Raw genomic sequence first — 18,544 nt, 5'->3', positions numbered from 1 at the left:
TTCTAGTGTATATACTACTCCTATACGAGTACTTTTTTGTTGTTAAGACTTTGTTTCTAACCTGATAAATTATTTAAAGGCAACTACCGTGATGATGATTTAAATTAACACATAATCCATTGAAGCAATTTTAACATATTCATATATATTAAAAAAAACTTTAATTTACATACGGTTACAGTGAATAGTTTTTATAATATCAATTAATCATAATTATTAAATAATTAATAATATTTAATTTTTTTTATAATTACTTATAAAATCATTTATATGATAGATCATAATTTGCGGGCACGTGTAAAAATAATTTACATTGATAATGTATACAAATTAAACTCGTATAAAAAATTTTGTTATTTTAAGTTACTAATATATTTATAAAAAAATTATTATTGTTATTATAAGCGTCAAAAAATAAAAATAAAATAATCCAAACTACTCAAAATTAATTTTATTTAAAAAAATTATTGATTTGATCAATTTCTCTTCCCGTGCTAATTATCCTTTTCAAAAACCCAAAATTTGGTTAATTTCATATTGTCCGTAAATAAATTTATTAAATGATGTAAGTGTTAAACTTTGATATTGATCCGGTGTGAATGAGTTTCATAGTACACGTCTTCGGTAAAATGTAATAGTACCAATAATTAAATATAAGTTACTTTGATATTGATCTTTGTTATCTCTATGTATGTGCTCTTGAAAATGGTTCATAGCAAGGTGAACGGTGGACTTTGTCTCTATTAATATGAGTTGTATAGGTTATAGTGGTTCGTCACGACTTGTCCTTGGTATCCTACAAATTGAGATTTAGAGTACCCTTGTACTTCGTTTTCTAACACTAGCTAGGTGTCAAACTCTAACACTTACACAAATTAATACAAAGTTAAAAAGAATATATTATTGAATCTTGTGATTTTTTTAATAATTAAATTGTGATATTATTTTCATAAGCGTGTGTATCAAATTTTAAATGATTTGGTTTATATCTAAGTATCTGATGAATGATAATTTGATAATTGCTTAACAAATAATTTAGTTTGGTTAGCCGTAAAGATGACAAAATACAAAATAGAGTTCTTAAAAGGCACAATATACTTGCTAAATTATTTATGTAGTTCTCCTCAAAACATTGGCACAACACTTTCAATTAAGGAGATTCTATATTTTTTTAATAATATATTTTAATCTTTAAAAAATTATATTGATGTCTCAATTTTTTATATTGAATATTTTGAAATTTTATATTTAAATCTTATGTCTGAAATAAATAGTCAATTTTAAACTCTAAGTATGTGACAGCGGCAACAACCTATCAAGTGCTACCATCTACCATCAAATGTTAGAATTTTGTAATTATAAAAGTCCAATTTTAGATTCGAATAAGATCTCAAAAAATATTAAAACAACTATGTAAATAAAAGAATATGATAGTATTTAATATATCGCTTGAATATATACAATATTTATTTTTTCGAATTTAATATGTGTATGTTTTATTGTTAGACTCCTTGAAACTAAAATTACATTAAGGCAACCATTATCATTAAGAAAATCACATATATTCAATTTTAAAGTATTGGCCAAAAACGAAACCTCTTTATCTCGGTCTCATTTTGCTTTTCTTCTTGTAACTTATGGAAAAAATTCAAGTTCTACATTAATAAAAAGAAATAATTAAAAAAAAAATATCATTCATCTTAAATTTTGTGATATTGAATCACTTTCAATTCAATATAAAAAATTTTAAGATAACTTTTTAAATACAAGTTTTTTCTTTTTTTTGCAAAAAATACCTAAGTGTTTAAAATGCCTAGAAAAGTTTTATGTGTGTTTAAGTAATGAAAGTTGAAAGAGTTATAGCTTAATGCTTTCGGCCACTTCTAGTTACACAGTTTAAAATAATACTTTAAAGTGACTTTTACAAAAAGGCTTAGTTAAGTCCTTCACCAGTAAAATCCGGAAAAAATACCATTAGATTTAATCAACCGTTGAAATTTGTTAGATATTAAAATGAGAACAAGTGTACATGTCTATACAGAATTTTGTCCTTCTCTCCATGTGTAACTAACTGTGCCAATTTTCAATCTGGGGAATAACAGTACGACGCTGCAGCACAAGAGTTTTGCATCCCGTCCTTGATTCACCGACACCATCTTCAATTTGAGTTTTGCATCCCTTATTTAATATTGGTCATAAAACTATTTTTAGTTACAAGAGAGAGCAGCATCCAACCAAATATATTTGTATAATATAATATATGTAAAGTATATGTTTTACTCAATCAATACAGTAAAGAAAGAAAAAATATTTCATTTGGGAGTGGCATGGCCCTAATAACATCATGTATTTTATTTGGAAGTTAGTTTGTAGAAAAATCTTGATTAATATAGAGAAGGGGAGACGCAACATGACCTCGGGCGATACGTCTTCTATTGCTATTCTAATCTTAAATTTATAATGCATAGTCTTTCTGATTGTAAATTAATGTACGAATTTTGGAAAGTAGCATCATAAATCAATATCAATGGAATTGTTTCTTCAGTTTTGGTATCCATTTTAGTTTAAGTGGAACTTCTCTATTGATAATTCCTCTTATTTGAACAAAAAATTTTGAATTAAAACTCAACATCATGTTCATGTGGTTGTTAAAGAGATGAGTAAACCCCATGAATTTTAGTAACACATGAAATATTAGTATAGAGACTACATAGAAAATACCCTCATCCGGATATTAGAAGGTTCATGTTGACGGTGTCTTCCAACCTTTTATCTGAAATTTCTCGTTTAATTATTTACTCAAAAATATTAAAATGAAATAGTTTTTAAGCAAATTAACAAACTATATTAGTTTTCTATCAATGTCAAATCAGACCTAAAAAATAAACATATGATAGACCACGAACCAGAGTTAAGTCTTAAATTTTTTAATTGATCACCTAACAAAATCTAGCTTAGTCTAGGAATGGCAATTAGATCCAGACCTAGTGGGTATTCGCAAAAAAAAAACCAACAATGAGTAGGTTAAAAACTCGCAAAATGGGTATGGGTACGAGGACGAGTAATTACCCACAAAATTAAGCGGATATGGGTGCGGGTACAAGTAATATAGTACCCACCCAACCTCGCACTGCACTTATATAAATATATTATTTATTTATTTATTTTATTAGTATTTAGTTTAATTAATTGTTTTCTTTTATGATTTAACATATATTAATATCATTGGACCACTACAATATTTATAATTAAGAGATAAACGTTTGCAAACTTTTTAAGAATTTGATTAAGATGAATAGTTAAATAATTGTGACTTTATAACTAAAAGTTATGTCTTATTAATTGTGACTTTATAATTATACTTGGAACTTCTTATCAATTGTTTTTACAGATCTCGAATAATATTGTCGTATGACTTGTAACTTCATAAACTATTATTACGAATATTTGAATGTATATTGTAACGAGTGTTCATTTGAAATATTTTGATTTAGAAAATATTTTTTTATAATACTTTATGATTGAATTTAATATATTTGAATAATTTTTAAATTTAATCACAACAATATTATTTATTTATCGATATATTTTAGTTAAAGCGTATGTAATGAGTATGAATACTTAGGTATCCAGAGGGTAATAGGGTAATGATATAAGTATTAAAGTTGATACTCATGAGGGTACGTGCACGAGTATGATTATTTTTTTTAAGCTGCGGGTATGGGGACGAGTACAGGTACTATAGTACTTTACCCAAACTCTACCCAGAGTCATCAATTACTTAGTTCATTCTATCTATTTCTATTAATATTTTACTAATAATTTTCATTTAAAATAGTTAAACATATATTATTAAAATAACTAAATATATAAAAACATACCCACTTATTAAAAAAATGGAATAGTGAAAACTACTCCAAGAATATTAGACACAGCTTCCTCCCCGGGCATGCATATCTTTCTAACTTTATACCGTATATAGCTAGAATAATCATTGCATGGTTAACAGAACATGTACTATTTAGTTTGGTTATTGGTGATTTTGGGGCCAATAATTTGTTTATTGACGCTATTGCATTATATTAGTAAATGATTTTGCGAAATACTTTTATCCACCTATATATGTTTCTAAAAAAGTATACATGTATTCGAAGAAGAGGGGATCCATGTACACTGCTATAATAATTTTTATTGTGACTTCATAGTAAAATAGTTGTTGCCACCCTAAGTCAAGTTTTTTAATAAAATAAATGTACAAAATTATTATAAGATATAAAACAAAATATTGTCCTACATATTATAGACTATATGAGAATATAGGGGAAGATTGTTCAAAAAATTGTATATTTTGTAAAAACTTAAAATGTTTGTTTTTATTTTTTTATTTTTTATGATGTAGTCTGTTTTGTAGTATATTACAATGTTACTGATAGCAGAATAATTGCGTCAAAGTGTAGCTAAAAATAAAAACAACATAAACTTCTTGGATATATAACTTTTATGCAAACCGAATTTTATTTTTTTAAGGTATTTGAAAATTATTTCATCATTTCTTTTCTTATTTTCTTCTATTAAAGGATTTGGAAGTGTGGAATAAATGAGTGGAGAATCATAAATCTCAATCCCTCATGAGTCTGGTAACAATTTAATAACGCTGGTCTGTAAATAAATTAATAAAACTCAATCTTTTCAAAAATATTTGTAATTATGATTCTTTTATAAAGATAAATGTTAAATTCTACTTAAATTGGATTATAAATGAATTCTATCTGGTTGTAAAACTCCCCTTCCATAACTTAAATCGAGACACTTTAAAATATTAACGATATACTGTTACAATGATATATAATTATTCTCTTATCTGAGTTTAAGGTTACAACTTATAAGATTAAATTATTACCATTGAATTAATATTTCAAGTGTCTCCCATTGACACATTATTCACTCTATAGTTTAATAAATCTTAATGATTTAGTTTTTGTATTCGTTTTTCTACTATATTTAATCAATTTTTTTAATTGAATCGCCTTATATTCGCTATAAATGTATAGGTGATGTAATACATAATAATAAATGTAAAATGAGAATACCAAGCATGTGAATTGTGACGATAAAAATGTGTTTAAAATCAACAATTTTTGTGAACTTCTCCTTAAAATTTCCTTCTTTAACTAGGAATTTTATTGTAGTTTTAGAAACTCCTCTTGATAAAACTGATAACTATGACTGTAACGTGGGTAGATGAATTCCAATTAGGAGTGCATAGAGTACGGATTAAGTTGAGTTTGGTGTCTCCTTTATTCAGTTTCAATCGAACTATAGTTTAGAGTATAACTTGTCTCTTAACTTGATCAAATTCGTTAAGTTGCGAGTTCATTAACGACATGACGAGATAAAGACGAGATTGAATTGATCACAAAATGAAATGTCAAATAGTAATTTTTAAATTTAAAAAAAAAAACAATTAAACATAAATAAACTCATAATAAGTCTTATATGATTACCACTTGTCAATTCATTCAGAAATGGTAACTAATAATATTGTTTTAAAAAATATAAATTACCAAGTTAATGATATGATTGATGATAACAAAAAATAATTATTGGTCCTTAAAGTTGAGACGGAATGAGTAACCCAATAATGAATAATCGGAATGCAGTCATTTTTCTAACTTGTCATTTTTTAATTTTTTTGGACCGAATGAAACTCATCTCATTAATTATAGGTTAAGACAGATTCACGAGACATACCACATCTTGTACACTCATAATTCCAAAATTAAGGGTGGGGGAGGAGGTGAGATTTGTCTCAAACTTATTTATTGATCATAGTTGCAAAACTTAGTTTTGCGGAAAATTGCTTCCCAAGTAAGTACAAAGGAGAAGTCTCAAACTTTCAATTGTTTTATGTTTAATCTTAGGAAAGAAAGCTCTTCTTCCTGTATTGTTGCCTATTAGAGTTATTACATTCAACATGTTAAAAAAAACTACAACGTATTGACCTTGTCCCACTACATAGGCCAATTGTAGGGTTCATGTTTTGCAACAACATTCACTAATTTCATTTATTTTTTATTAGGTTAAGGCTTGTTATACGTAATTAGTTTTCTCAATATAATTGTTAATTTTCGTTGTGAATTTTAAAAAAAAAATATAAACTTTTTAGACAAATTATATTAATTTGATAAAATTAGACTTATTTATTTTTTAATTAAAGTATGTTTGAAATTAAATACGATACGATAAAATTAAATATGATAGGAATTTTTTTGCTGTCTAAAATTAAATAAATCTTATTATTTAATTGAGTGTATATTTTTTAACTTTTAAAGTATAGTTCATATCATATATATATATATATATGAAAAACTGAAAAGGTAATATAGGAACGAAAATAGACTAAATTCCGTCAAGTTAGACTAACAAAAAAAAAGTTACTATAAATAATAGATTAATAATATTTTTAATACGCAATATAAATAAAAACCTCGTGTTACGTGTCAAACAAAAAGTACCAAAAAGGCGCACACACTCTCTCGCGTCGCCTTCTCTGTCTAGCTTCTTCTTCTTCTTCTTCGTATTTCAGTGTCACCGTGTCAGAACCCTAATTCCGCCGTGACGATCCCTTCCATCGCTAATTTACGTTCTACTTTTTTAGCCTATCAGTTTGTCACATTTTGTTCCTCCTTCTGTTTTCGAGTTTAAAATCAAAATCACCAAGGTTTTGTGATTCTGATCGGGCGTAAGAGGGTTTAGTTTTCATTGATTTTTTACTTGCGTTTTTCAAATTTTCAATTTTCCGTGGTATTTTTTTTGGTTGCCGGAGATGAGATTTGAGCGATGAACTATGCCGGAGCTTCGTAGCGGAGCGCGCCGGGGTCGGCCAACGAAGAAACAACAAGAAACAAAACAGCACAAGCAAGTTCATCAAAGTCCGGTTGCAGGGGAGGCCATTGCAACCCGGACGAGACGGCGGCGTGCAGCTGCAGCGGCTGCTAACAATAACGTTGAGGAGGCGGCGGTTGTGGCTGTAAACGATGACGTAGTGGTTGCTGCGGCGGAGAAAGAAAATCATATAATTGAGGAAGAAAATTTGAAAGAAGCCGTTGGAGCAGAGAAGGAAGAGATAGGGGAGAAACAAATGGACGAGTTTGACAGTGGAGCTCGTAGCAATGATAAATCCAATGCGGGTGAAGACGATACTAACGCCTTTGTTATTCCCGAACAGGTTTCTTAGTTACTCTTTTACTTAGATTTTTTAAAGTGTTTTGTGTGTTACGTCCCTTTTTTGTTGCTACTCTGCATATGTTATCTTTTATTTTTAATTGCATGTGTATGGCGTTATTTGAATCAGTGTTATGGTTTTGAAGACTTCAATGTTTTGGTAATCTGTTGGTGAAAAACTGCAAGTAGTTCCTTTTTATAGTTCATTTTGGGTTAGAAGTTTGAAACGGTATTAGGGGGGTTTTAGTCCAGGGATTTGCCTGGCACTTGTTAACTTTTTTATTGTGGTAAGTGCCTTATGAGTTATGACTATGAGTTCCTGGGGTGGTCCTAGTCTTAGGAGGGTGAATATGTCATTGGTTTTTCATTGTGATTAGTTTCTAGTAATGCAGTATGTTTTTCTATACAGAAAAAGGGACACCTTCCTGTCTGTCCATGCTCTAACTGGAGCTAATTCCAGGAGCAATTAGGGTCGTAGTCATGATTGTGAGTATAACTAATCTAGAGGGTGTTCTCTTGAGCCTTTAATGCTCCATAAGCTCAGAGGGTACAACTCTTTTGTCACTGATTTCTATATAGTTATGACTTAACTAGCCAGTTTTTGAAAATTGACTAGACATTTAGTGGGTGAAAGTGTACATGTTTTATATAGGTTAAAATCATGGTTGACAATGTTCGTTCCTCTACTGAACAGAACTCTTTTATTTTTCCTCGCTTTATATTGGTCATAGAATGGGAACTGTCTTATTATTCTGTTGTTCGTTTCTAAAATCACTGCATTTGGATTTGTTCATGTGTGCATGCATTCCATCTTTATCTTCTTCCATATTCAGGGCCGTTCTAGTTTGTAAAACTGTATATATTTTTTACATCCACTCACATCAACCCAGTCTTTATATCGAAGAAATTCACAGCAATTTATCCACCCATGTAAAACATATTCTCACTGGCAGATCTAGAATTTTCCTTTATCGGGGGCATAAATATCTAAAGTATATTCGCCGAAGGCCAAAATTCTAAGTTTCTACAAAATTCATATTATATATCTCATGATAAAAAATGTAAAATACCTAAGCTTCTATAAATTGCACACTACATATTGAACTCTGATATGTTATGCATCCCTTCATTTGTTTAGTGTTAGAGTGGCAGTATACTTAGAGGTGAAAAAAATAAAGTTAGTGCTACCAATTAATTCTCTCCCTTTTATCTTTTACTAATTTCGACATTCATTTAAAAAATAGTCTCAAAAAGGCAACCCTAATATTTTATTGGGAAAAAAAATAAAAAATGATTCAACTTTTTCAAACAAACACAATCATTTTCAGAGGCAACTGTCGCTAACGGCATCTATGTATCTTCCACTGCACACTCTTGATGACGTCATGACACCCAACTAATACTTGTCTCTTCCCCATAACTTAACATTTCTTGATAAGTTTATCTTATAAAAAGCTGATTTTGTTTTTGTTTTTTAATAGTATATGATCATTGGTCTTATGCCATGTCCTTCCATTTAAAATAATTATTGGTGTGATATTATGGATGTAAACCTAGTAGAAGTTTTGGCTTTCCATGTAACATTGGTAGTTTGAAAAGTAACTCTTGAATTAATTAAAAAATATTAGATATTGAAAATACGACTCTTTGATCCATGATAAGACACTATTGTGTTTTTTATACCTCTATAGTCAAGCCCTTAAAGTTGGAATAGGCTCTGGTTGTAATTGTTGTTGGTTTAGAAACACTGTTGTTTATGAGTACCCTTTTTACAGTAATTCCGTCAAACTGTTTTTTCCTTGCTAGTTTTCTCATGTTATTCTCCTATCATGGATGCCAATGTACTTTGCTACAAATCTTCAAGCTGACCTATTTTATAACTCTGTTCTGGTAATATATCATCATATTGCTCTCTTATCACAGGTTCAAGTTGGTCAGTCTCCTATCTATAAAACAGAGAAAAAACTTGGAAAGGGTGGATTTGGTCAAGTATATGTTGGTCGGCGTGTTTCTGGTCTACATTTGAGCGAGAAAACTGGACCTAAAGCTATAGAGGTATATGTATCTTTTCGATATTGGGTGATAAGTTATGTCTTATTTTTACATGCTAAAGTATTTTAATTTCAGGAATTTACAGTTTTTTTTACTACTTTATCAGGTTGCAATAAAATTTGAGCACAGAAGTAGTAAAGGATGTAACTATGGACCACCGAATGAGTGGCAAGTGTACAAGTGCGTTTTATTATTGCTTATTCGTATATTTTCTCTTAATTTCCTATCTACTTTTTGGGCATCTTATGGATATTTTTCTATTTGTACAGCACTCTTGGTGGAAGTCATGGTGTGCCACAGGTACATTTCAAGGGCAAGCAAGGTGATTATTTCATCATGGTATGTTAATGGGTTTTATTCTTGAGTCATCTGGATTTTGTTTTTTTTAATTACTATTTTAAATGATAATGTCATATTGCCTTTATTTGATTCTTCTTTGATTGAAGATTTTCGTTTTTCTTACGACTTTCATTTGTGCAGATTATGGATATTCTCGGACCTAGCTTGTGGGATGTTTGGAATAATAACTCTCACACGTAAGTTCTTTGGCATTTATTTGTTAGATGTGCACAAAATTATATTCCCTGTCGTTAATTTTTTTTTGTCAATTCCAGCATGTCTACTGAAATGGTTGCTTGTATAGCCATTGAAGCGATATCCATATTGGAGAAGATGCACTCCCGAGGGTAATTTTATTTCCATTCTACTAATTACTTTCCATGCATGAACTATTTGCACTTATTTATTTTGGGATATGCTTATGAGTAAGGCACTTTTTTAAAGCTAGATCTTTTCTTTCTCTCTTTCCTGTCCGTCTGCTGACTTTAGCAATGTACATAGGACTATATGAATTATGATATTTTATAATAATTGAAATTATGTTTCCCCTAACTATATGGCTATGGTATATGGTAGGTATGTACATGGAGATGTGAAGCCGGAAAATTTTCTGCTTGGTGCTCCTGGGACACCTGACGAGAAAAAATTGTTCTTGGTAGATCTTGGTTTAGGTATGTTATTAACTAACTAGTTTACATGTTATATTTCTATTTTTAGCATAATTTAATTAATTACTCATTTGGCTTTTTCTTTGCTATTTTGGACTTGCAGCTACTAAATGGCGGGATAGTGCAACAGGTTTGCACGTGGACTACGACCAAAGACCCGATGTTTTCAGGTATGTATTATTAATTTTGGATCTTGTAGAAAATGATTAAGTTTTCTTTATTTATATTAACTTCTATCATATGAAAAATATTTTCAGAGGCACAGTCCGCTATGCAAGTGTGCATGCCCATTTGGGGAGAACTGGAAGCAGGAGGGATGATTTGGAATCTCTTGCATATACACTGATTTTTCTTCTTCGAGGCCGTCTTCCTTGGCAAGGTTACCAGGTTGGTCATATTTAAACAACTTTTTCATTTTGTTCTTGTGTTAAGAATGTTTTTCTCAAAACAGTTTTTTTTTTCCCAGGGAGAAAACAAAGGATATCAGGTTTGCAGGAAGAAAATGGGAACAGCTCCAGAGAACCTATGTTGTTTTTGTCCCCAGCCTTTTAAAGAGTTTGTGGAACATGTAGTGAACTTAAAGTATGATGAAGAGCCTAACTATGCTAAATACATTTCTCTTTTTGATGGAATTGTTGGTCCAAACCCAGATATTAGGCCACTTAATACAGAAGGTGCACAAAAGGTATCATTTTCTTTAACCATTTACTCTTTTTTATTTATTTATGTATATTCGAAGTTTGTAGTCTGACCCTTTAGGCCTGCTAATTTTATTTTGCTTGAAGCTTGTTGGTCATAAAAGAGGCCGATTGTCTACAGATGAAGATGACGATGAACAACCCAAAAAGAAGGTTCGAATGGGTTTGCCAGCGAGTCAGTGGATTAGTGTTTACAATGCCCGTAGACCGATGAAACAAAGGTATACACCAATAAATCTTAAAAGTTTGTTATCGCATATATGATTTTATGTTTAGACATTTTAATATTAAGGTTGGAGTGTGTGATTTTTCAATCCATACCTTATATATGAAGATTTTTTACACGCCTTTATGTGTGTACATGTTGCATCATATGTTTGACTTCATTTAGATTTAACCTTTTGATTACAAAAATTAGATGCCAAGGGTTATCCAATTGTAAAGCTTATGATGTAAGGGAATTGTTATGTATTAGGACTTAGGAGTGATTCTCTTTTTGTGTTGTAGGTATCACTACAATGTGTCAAGTTCAAGGTTACTGCAGCACATTGACAAAGGAAATGAGGATGGTTTATTTGTTAGCAGTGTTGCTTCATCTCAGGACCTATGGGCCTTAGTCATGGATGCGGGGACAGGTTTTACTTCCCAAGTTTATGAACTCTCCCCCCAATTTTTCCATAAGGTAAATTTTTCTACTTATGGATTATTGAAATTTTCTGCTTAGCACACGATATATGCATACTTGTAGATCTGTTAATACTCGTAATTTCAAGGCCTGTTTATTATTAACACGGCACTTCCGTTTCTGTTTTTTTTAAGGAATGGATCATGGAGCAGTGGGAAAAAAATTACTATATCAGTGCAGTTGCAGGAGTTGAAAATGGAAGTTCACTAGTAGTAATGTCTAAAGGTTGGTTTCGTTTCAGTTTACAAAAATTAGATGCCAAGGGTTATCCAATTGTAAAGCTTATGATGTAAGGGAATTGTTATGTATTAGGACTTAGGAGTGATTCTCTTTTTGTGTTGTAGGTATCACTACAATGTGTCAAGTTCAAGGTTACTGCAGCACATTGACAAAGGAAATGAGGATGGTTTATTTGTTAGCAGTGTTGCTTCATCTCAGGACCTATGGGCCTTAGTCATGGATGCGGGGACAGGTTTTACTTCCCAAGTTTATGAACTCTCCCCCCAATTTTTCCATAAGGTAAATTTTTCTACTTATGGATTATTGAAATTTTCTGCTTAGCACACGATATATGCATACTTGTAGATCTGTTAATACTCGTAATTTCAAGGCCTGTTTATTATTAACACGGCACTTCCGTTTCTGTTTTTTTTAAGGAATGGATCATGGAGCAGTGGGAAAAAAATTACTATATCAGTGCAGTTGCAGGAGTTGAAAATGGAAGTTCACTAGTAGTGATGTCTAAAGGTTGGTTTCGTTTCAGTTATATATATATATATATATATATATATATGAGACATCAAGTGAGAAGATGTGTTATAATAAGAGATGAGATGATTAAATCTGAACCATGCCACCATACATGGATAGTTATGATTGATAACAATGTAAGTGTCACATAAACACTTGAAAAAAGTCACTCGAATTGTTGTTTTAATCTCAGCCTTTCATAATTTGATCAATTGCTAAGATTCATTTATCTTATCTTAATTATAACACATCTTCTCATTTGATATGCTCCATATATATATATGTATTTGCCTATGTGCTGTGGTAGTTCTCTATTTTCTTTTTGCTGACTTAGATCATGGATTTCAGGCACCCAGTATTTGCAGCAATCATACAAAGTTAGTGATTCATTTCCTTTCAAATGGATTAACAAAAAGTGGAGGGAGGGCTTTTATGTAACTTCAATGGCCACGGCAGGGTCCAGATGGGGAGTAGTAATGTCTTATGGGGCAGGGTTTTCCGACCAGGTCATCTTTCATTGAAGCTTTATCTGTCAGTTCTTTAATCACAATGCAACTTAATAGTGCAAATAAACATCCTCCATTCATGTTTATGAATTGCAGGTGGTTGAACTAGATTTTCTGTATCCTAGTGAAGGGATTCACAAGCGTTGGGAGTGTGGATACCGAATCACATCGACTGCAGCAACTTGGGACCAAGCCGCTTTTATTTTGAGTATTCCAAGGAGGAAGCCCCAAGACGAAAGTCAGGAAACACTAAGGACCACTGCTTTTCCTAGTACGCATGTTAAGGTAGGTCATATACTCACATTTGTTGTCTATGCAACATCTGATTTACAAATTTGTCTTTTCTAAAGTGAGAAGTTACTAACGTGAGTAAATCAATAGTTGATATTGCAACCACTTATGATTGGTCGTGTCTGTATACAATATTAATTATTGATTTGTTTATTGATGGTTGATATTCTTTACTTTAGAGGAGCCTAATCTCTGATTTACAGTTAATTTTAGTCTGATCATACTTGGTTTTACAGGAAAAGTGGGCAAAGAATCTCTACATTGCAGCAATTTGCCATGGACGTACTGTTTCTTGATACTGCCGAGCCATCGAGGTGCCGAAGTATTTGGATTTAGTTGAAAAACACCACCAAACTTACGTTTGGACCCAAAACGATTTTAAGTATTTTGGGACAAACGTACTTTTGGACTCTTAGGAGTATGTTAATAGGCATGATGAGTTGGGACTCAGGAAATTTTGATGGCTACAGACTACAGTTTTTTTAATTATTGTATTGTATGTAGCAGAATGATTTTTAAACACCCCAATTTTCCATTCGTGTCGATACACTTTATGCTGGTACAGCTATACACATTTTAAGTCGGTAGATTTATCAAGGTTTAACAAGAAAACGCTGATTTTATAGTTATTTGGGGTGCCTTAGGAAATTGAATTTTTATATTTTTAAATAAATGAATGACTGAAGATCAGAAAGCAGTGATACTTTTTTATTTCGGGTTTACATTCATTTCAAACTAAAATAATTTTAATTAATGTTACAATTATATATTTAATAATATGAAATGTTCAGTTATTATAGAATTGTCAATTGGAATAAACTTATTTTATTTTACAAGCAAGCTACAATAAATTCTTTTAGGAAAATAACGATGGTTTTCTGGTAATAAATTTAATGATTGCTTAAAAGAGGTTACTTATAATAGTATTTGAATTTATTTAAAAACTAATTTAGGAAATTTATGTTTTTTTATAATTTTAAGAAATTTGGTTTTTTAGTATGTCCTTTCAAGTCATACCGATATGTGGATTCACTAGTTTGGTAGCCAATTTATCAGCTATTGATTGGTATAACATATATTTACCATAAGTTATATTGGGTGCAAAATTGAAAAATGAAATAAATAATACGACAATTATACAAATACAAAAAATATACATTGTCAATTTATCACAATAAAAAATATAAATAAGTTTTAAAAGTAACAACAATTATGGTCAAATGTTTTTACTTATGCAATACTCATGATTAAATAGTGGTATAAAACTATTTTATACTAACTGTGTATATATATTAATAATATAAATATATCTTAAAAAATTATTGTTGTGATTATTTTATTTATAATTTAGGTTAAATTACATTTTTAATTATTTAAATTAATTTTAGATTTTACTTTAGTTTTTTGAAAAAAAATTATTTTATTTTGGTCTTTTAAATTATAAAAGTTAAACACTTTAATTCCTCAAACTATTTTTTATTGTATTTTAGTCTCTAAAGTTATAAACATAGTGATCTCTTAAGTATTTTAGTCCATTAAGTTATAAATCATAAACATAGTGATCTCTTAAGTTACAAACAATAAACCCTTTATTTATATTTATAACATTCTAATATTTTTAAGTTAAGGGATCAATGTATCTAATATTTATAATTAAAATAGACAAAATGTTTAATACTCGTAATTTAAGAGAGTAAAATGAAATTAAAAAAGTTTGAAGGATTAAAGTATTTCATGTTTATAACTAAAGGGGCAAAAATGAAATGAAAAATACTTATAAAGTAAAATCTATAAATGATTTAAGAGATTAAATATATAATTTAACATATAACTTAGTTAATTCAAATTAATTAACTACAACAAAATATACACACAAACTACTTATTAATAAATAAATAAATAAATAAATAAGAAATTTATTATTCATAAAAATAACCTGTATGTTGGAACAACGTACAAATATAATATGGAGAAAAGAAAAGTACTATATTATTCAAACTAGATATGATTAGGAATTTTGGATAGATAGAATTTCATTTGCACAAACTAATCATTTATATTTTAAAATGTAAATATTGGAAACATATTAAATCAAATATGTTAATAAGTCTGATAAAAAATAAAATAAGTTTTTCGCGTCATTAGTTCATTATATAAAAAATTTAAAATTAGAGAATAATGTTCCAATTTAAGTTGGGAAAAAATAGTCCATTATTATCAACACATACAAATTTATAACTCCAAAATATAATGTCCATCAATAAAAAAATTAGTTTAACAGAGAACCAAATATATAGCAAAATATGTGAAATGTTAAAGAATATGCACAGGTTATTGTTTATTATTTATTATTTGCCCAATTGTTAAGCTTTCAAGAACATATTTACTCCTGTCACATATATTAATATATTATATGGATATGAAATAGATGTCTCAAAAATGGTCAAAAGTGCATCTTTACTATTTTTAATAAAAAAAACATAATTTTATAATAATAAAAATAAAAAAACAAATATAATATAATATAATATATTGTATTAAAATTTACTAAAATATTTAGACTAGATTCATATTAGAAGAGGTTATCTTATATAAACAAAAAAAAAACTAATTTCACACTTTTAAAAAAAGTAGTTAGTCTCATTTACATTTTTTTCTGTCAAACTAACCAAAAACTAATTGCATTTTTCAAATTACCGTGATAAGAACTTGGTCCATACAAAATAAAAGAATTATTAAAAAATAAAATCTGAATAAATTAAAGGATAATAAAAGTAATTAACATTTGCTTATATTTAAACCCATCAAACAAAATTCTTGTGCTTATATTTGTAACAGGAAAATTAATAAATGTAAATGTAACCAATGAGATATATATTAGTCTTAGAATGTCTAATAATAAAACCAATAAAATCTGGTTTAAATCAAATATATTAGTAAAAGATGTAGATGTGGTTCAATATTTATCCTTAATACATGCATTAAATGATATCTACTATAGAAAAGTATTTGTGATGATCTATTGAAACATGGAAAATGTCTATACTGAAATCATAACACTACTACACACCATCCATGAAGAGTTGGATAACATATCATACAGCTTTATTATGGCACTTAATTTGTACCTAAACATAATAGAACTTGGCAACACAATCAATTCAAAACCATACATCACCCAAGAAACTTACAGTAGACAAATAAGTGAGTATCTTCAAAACCTTATGCACCAACTTTGTATTGTAAAGCAACCAAAAATACACATGCAATACCACATATATTGTATAATTCCTATTCATAGTTGTTCAGCGATCCATCATATAGTTACTCAAATTATAGGCAACACATTATGCATGTGCCAAGAGAAAATGCTTATAAATAAATATTGTAAATAAATAGGCAATGAAATAAATATTAGAATTATTTCAAAATAGATCAACTCACTTTTAAGTTGAAATATACACCGAAAGGCAACAAAAGTATAAATAAAAATAGAAAGAACAGACACAGCAAAAAAATTATGTAAAATGAAACACAAAAAAGAAAGACATAATCAATGGTGGAACTCTCACCATCTCACCCTCTCTGCAACTTATATAGAAAAAGTTTTTTTTTACAGAAGAAAAACATTAAATATAATAAATTAATAAACTAACTATTAATAATAGCATAGTAAGATAGTATTCGTAATTGTGCCTATGCCATAGTTTACTATATCTATGTCAATGCCATGGTTTTTCTAATAAAAAATTTAATTAATGAGATTGACAATTTAAGTAGACTTTAAAACTATCATAAAAAGTGGGAGTACTTTTTTTTTGACAACAAAAATATGCACCATTTAATTAATATTTTGTTATATAACTTTAGTGCCTAGTTTATGGCATTGGACACAACAGCTGTAAGGCAAAGTTTTAAACCAACCCAAGTACGTATAGCTGTCTTGTACTTTTTGATTTTGTAATAAAAAATATCCCGAAAAATCTGGAAAAACCAGCGAAAGATCACTACATTAAATGTGGTACGGATTTGACATAAAATGAACAATAGAAATTTTATTTCCTCTATTGTAAAGATTATTGATTTGGTAGGACATTTTTGTCAATTTATCATAATTATAAATTTTAAATTATATGTTAGTTTCTTCTTTAGAACTCTTAAAGAAATTTTTAAATTAAGTAATAAAAATGTATATTTTTTATCAATATTCATCTCTATATTGGCTAATTCAAAAAGTATTGAGAATTTGAGAGAATAAACTCTCAAACTATTTTTGCTGGCTTTGGAGTTTGGACTTCTCAAAGTTCTATTTAGATTGAGCATGAGACAATTAAGTTGCCCTATTGTGGATTTTGATATTTTTGTGCACACCTTTGATTTATTTATCTGCTGTTTGGTTGTCTATCTTCTCAAATTTTGTGGTGATTCTTTCTATCTTTCAATATTTTTTATTCTTAAGCAAGAACTTTATATTTTCTAGTTGCTTTCCCTTTTTATGGTTAATTAATTTATATGTGCTTAATTTTTTCCCCTTTTAATTCAGATCAATGCAAACAAGGAGTTGATTCTCTTTCTTGAGGCTCAAGAAATTTTATCCATCCAAGTCCTTTTCTGTTTTAGATAAAAAAATAAATCTTTTTGTTTTCTATTTTCAGTTGTATATAGTTCAACAAAAAAATCATTTTATATTTTCAAGATTTGAATAACATGTTTTTCATTTTCTTGTATGACTCAATATTTTTTATTTTTTATATATATATATTAATAAAAATTTAACACTAAACCAAACCATTAGAGTTAAATTTTTTATTTTCTATTTACCATTTTCCAAAAACAAAAATATTAAAATTTGGTTTGAGCTATTTCAATAGAGTTCATAAAATATTTAATAGTGTATAAAAATCATTTTAAACTTCAAATTTATATATAAATAGGAAGTTTTGACAAAATTGTTAATTCATTTTGGCATGTAATAAGATTGTGTAAAGTTCTATACAGGCATATTAATTATAAAATTCTCTTTTTTGAGGTAATTTAAGCCTCACAACCATCACTCCTAACATGATTGAATATTCATGGAGTTCAACCATTTTTAGAAAAGAACTTCGTAGTTTTTCATATAAAATTTTAAAAATTCAAATAGTAATAATATATTTATACTTTTTAAAGACCCCTCCCTTACAATGGATACACTTGACTTGATGGATTTCAACTTTCAAGTGACTTTCAGATTAACTGATACTTAGGATCTAGAATGGAAATAATAATTATTTTTTTTTTTGAAATAGCTAGAAGGGAAATAATATATCATAACAATCCAATTAAAGGATA

At 28.9% G+C, this 18,544-nt stretch overlaps 1 protein-coding gene across 1 annotated transcript; it reads left to right on the top strand.

Moving 5' to 3' along the window:
• The first annotated feature begins 6,708 nt into the window (after nt 1-6,708).
• LOC101511720 (casein kinase 1-like protein HD16) lies at nt 6,709-13,924 on the top strand. The gene is made up of 16 exons (XM_004510243.4): nt 6,709-7,228; nt 9,148-9,279; nt 9,383-9,456; nt 9,546-9,615; nt 9,757-9,812; nt 9,891-9,962; nt 10,192-10,286; nt 10,387-10,453; nt 10,541-10,670; nt 10,750-10,968; nt 11,069-11,202; nt 11,489-11,663; nt 11,801-11,891; nt 12,765-12,922; nt 13,019-13,207; nt 13,450-13,924. Exons 1-16 carry the CDS (start codon nt 6,848-6,850, stop codon nt 13,507-13,509), a joined length of 2,103 nt encoding a protein of 700 aa, XP_004510300.1. The 5' UTR covers nt 6,709-6,847; the 3' UTR covers nt 13,510-13,924.
• Nucleotides 13,925-18,544: the final 4,620 nt, after the last annotated feature.

Source organism: Cicer arietinum, chromosome 7, assembly GCF_000331145.2.
Source record: "Cicer arietinum cultivar CDC Frontier isolate Library 1 chromosome 7, Cicar.CDCFrontier_v2.0, whole genome shotgun sequence".
NCBI classification, from domain to species: domain Eukaryota; kingdom Viridiplantae; phylum Streptophyta; class Magnoliopsida; order Fabales; family Fabaceae; genus Cicer; species Cicer arietinum.
This window is presented reverse-complemented; position numbering and strand designations above follow the sequence as displayed.

Bases quoted from the DNA above. Each gene is read 5' to 3' on its own strand.
- LOC101511720 (XM_004510243.4), top strand. From the start codon at position 6,848: ATGCCGGAGCTTCGTAGCGGAGCGCGCCGGGGTCGGCCAACGAAGAAA. The intron at 9,963-10,191 runs GTAATTTTATTT...GGTATATGGTAG, and splicing joins GAGAAGATGCACTCCCGAGG to GTATGTACATGGAGATGTGA. The intron at 12,923-13,018 runs GTCATCTTTCAT...TATGAATTGCAG, and splicing joins GGGCAGGGTTTTCCGACCAG to GTGGTTGAACTAGATTTTCT.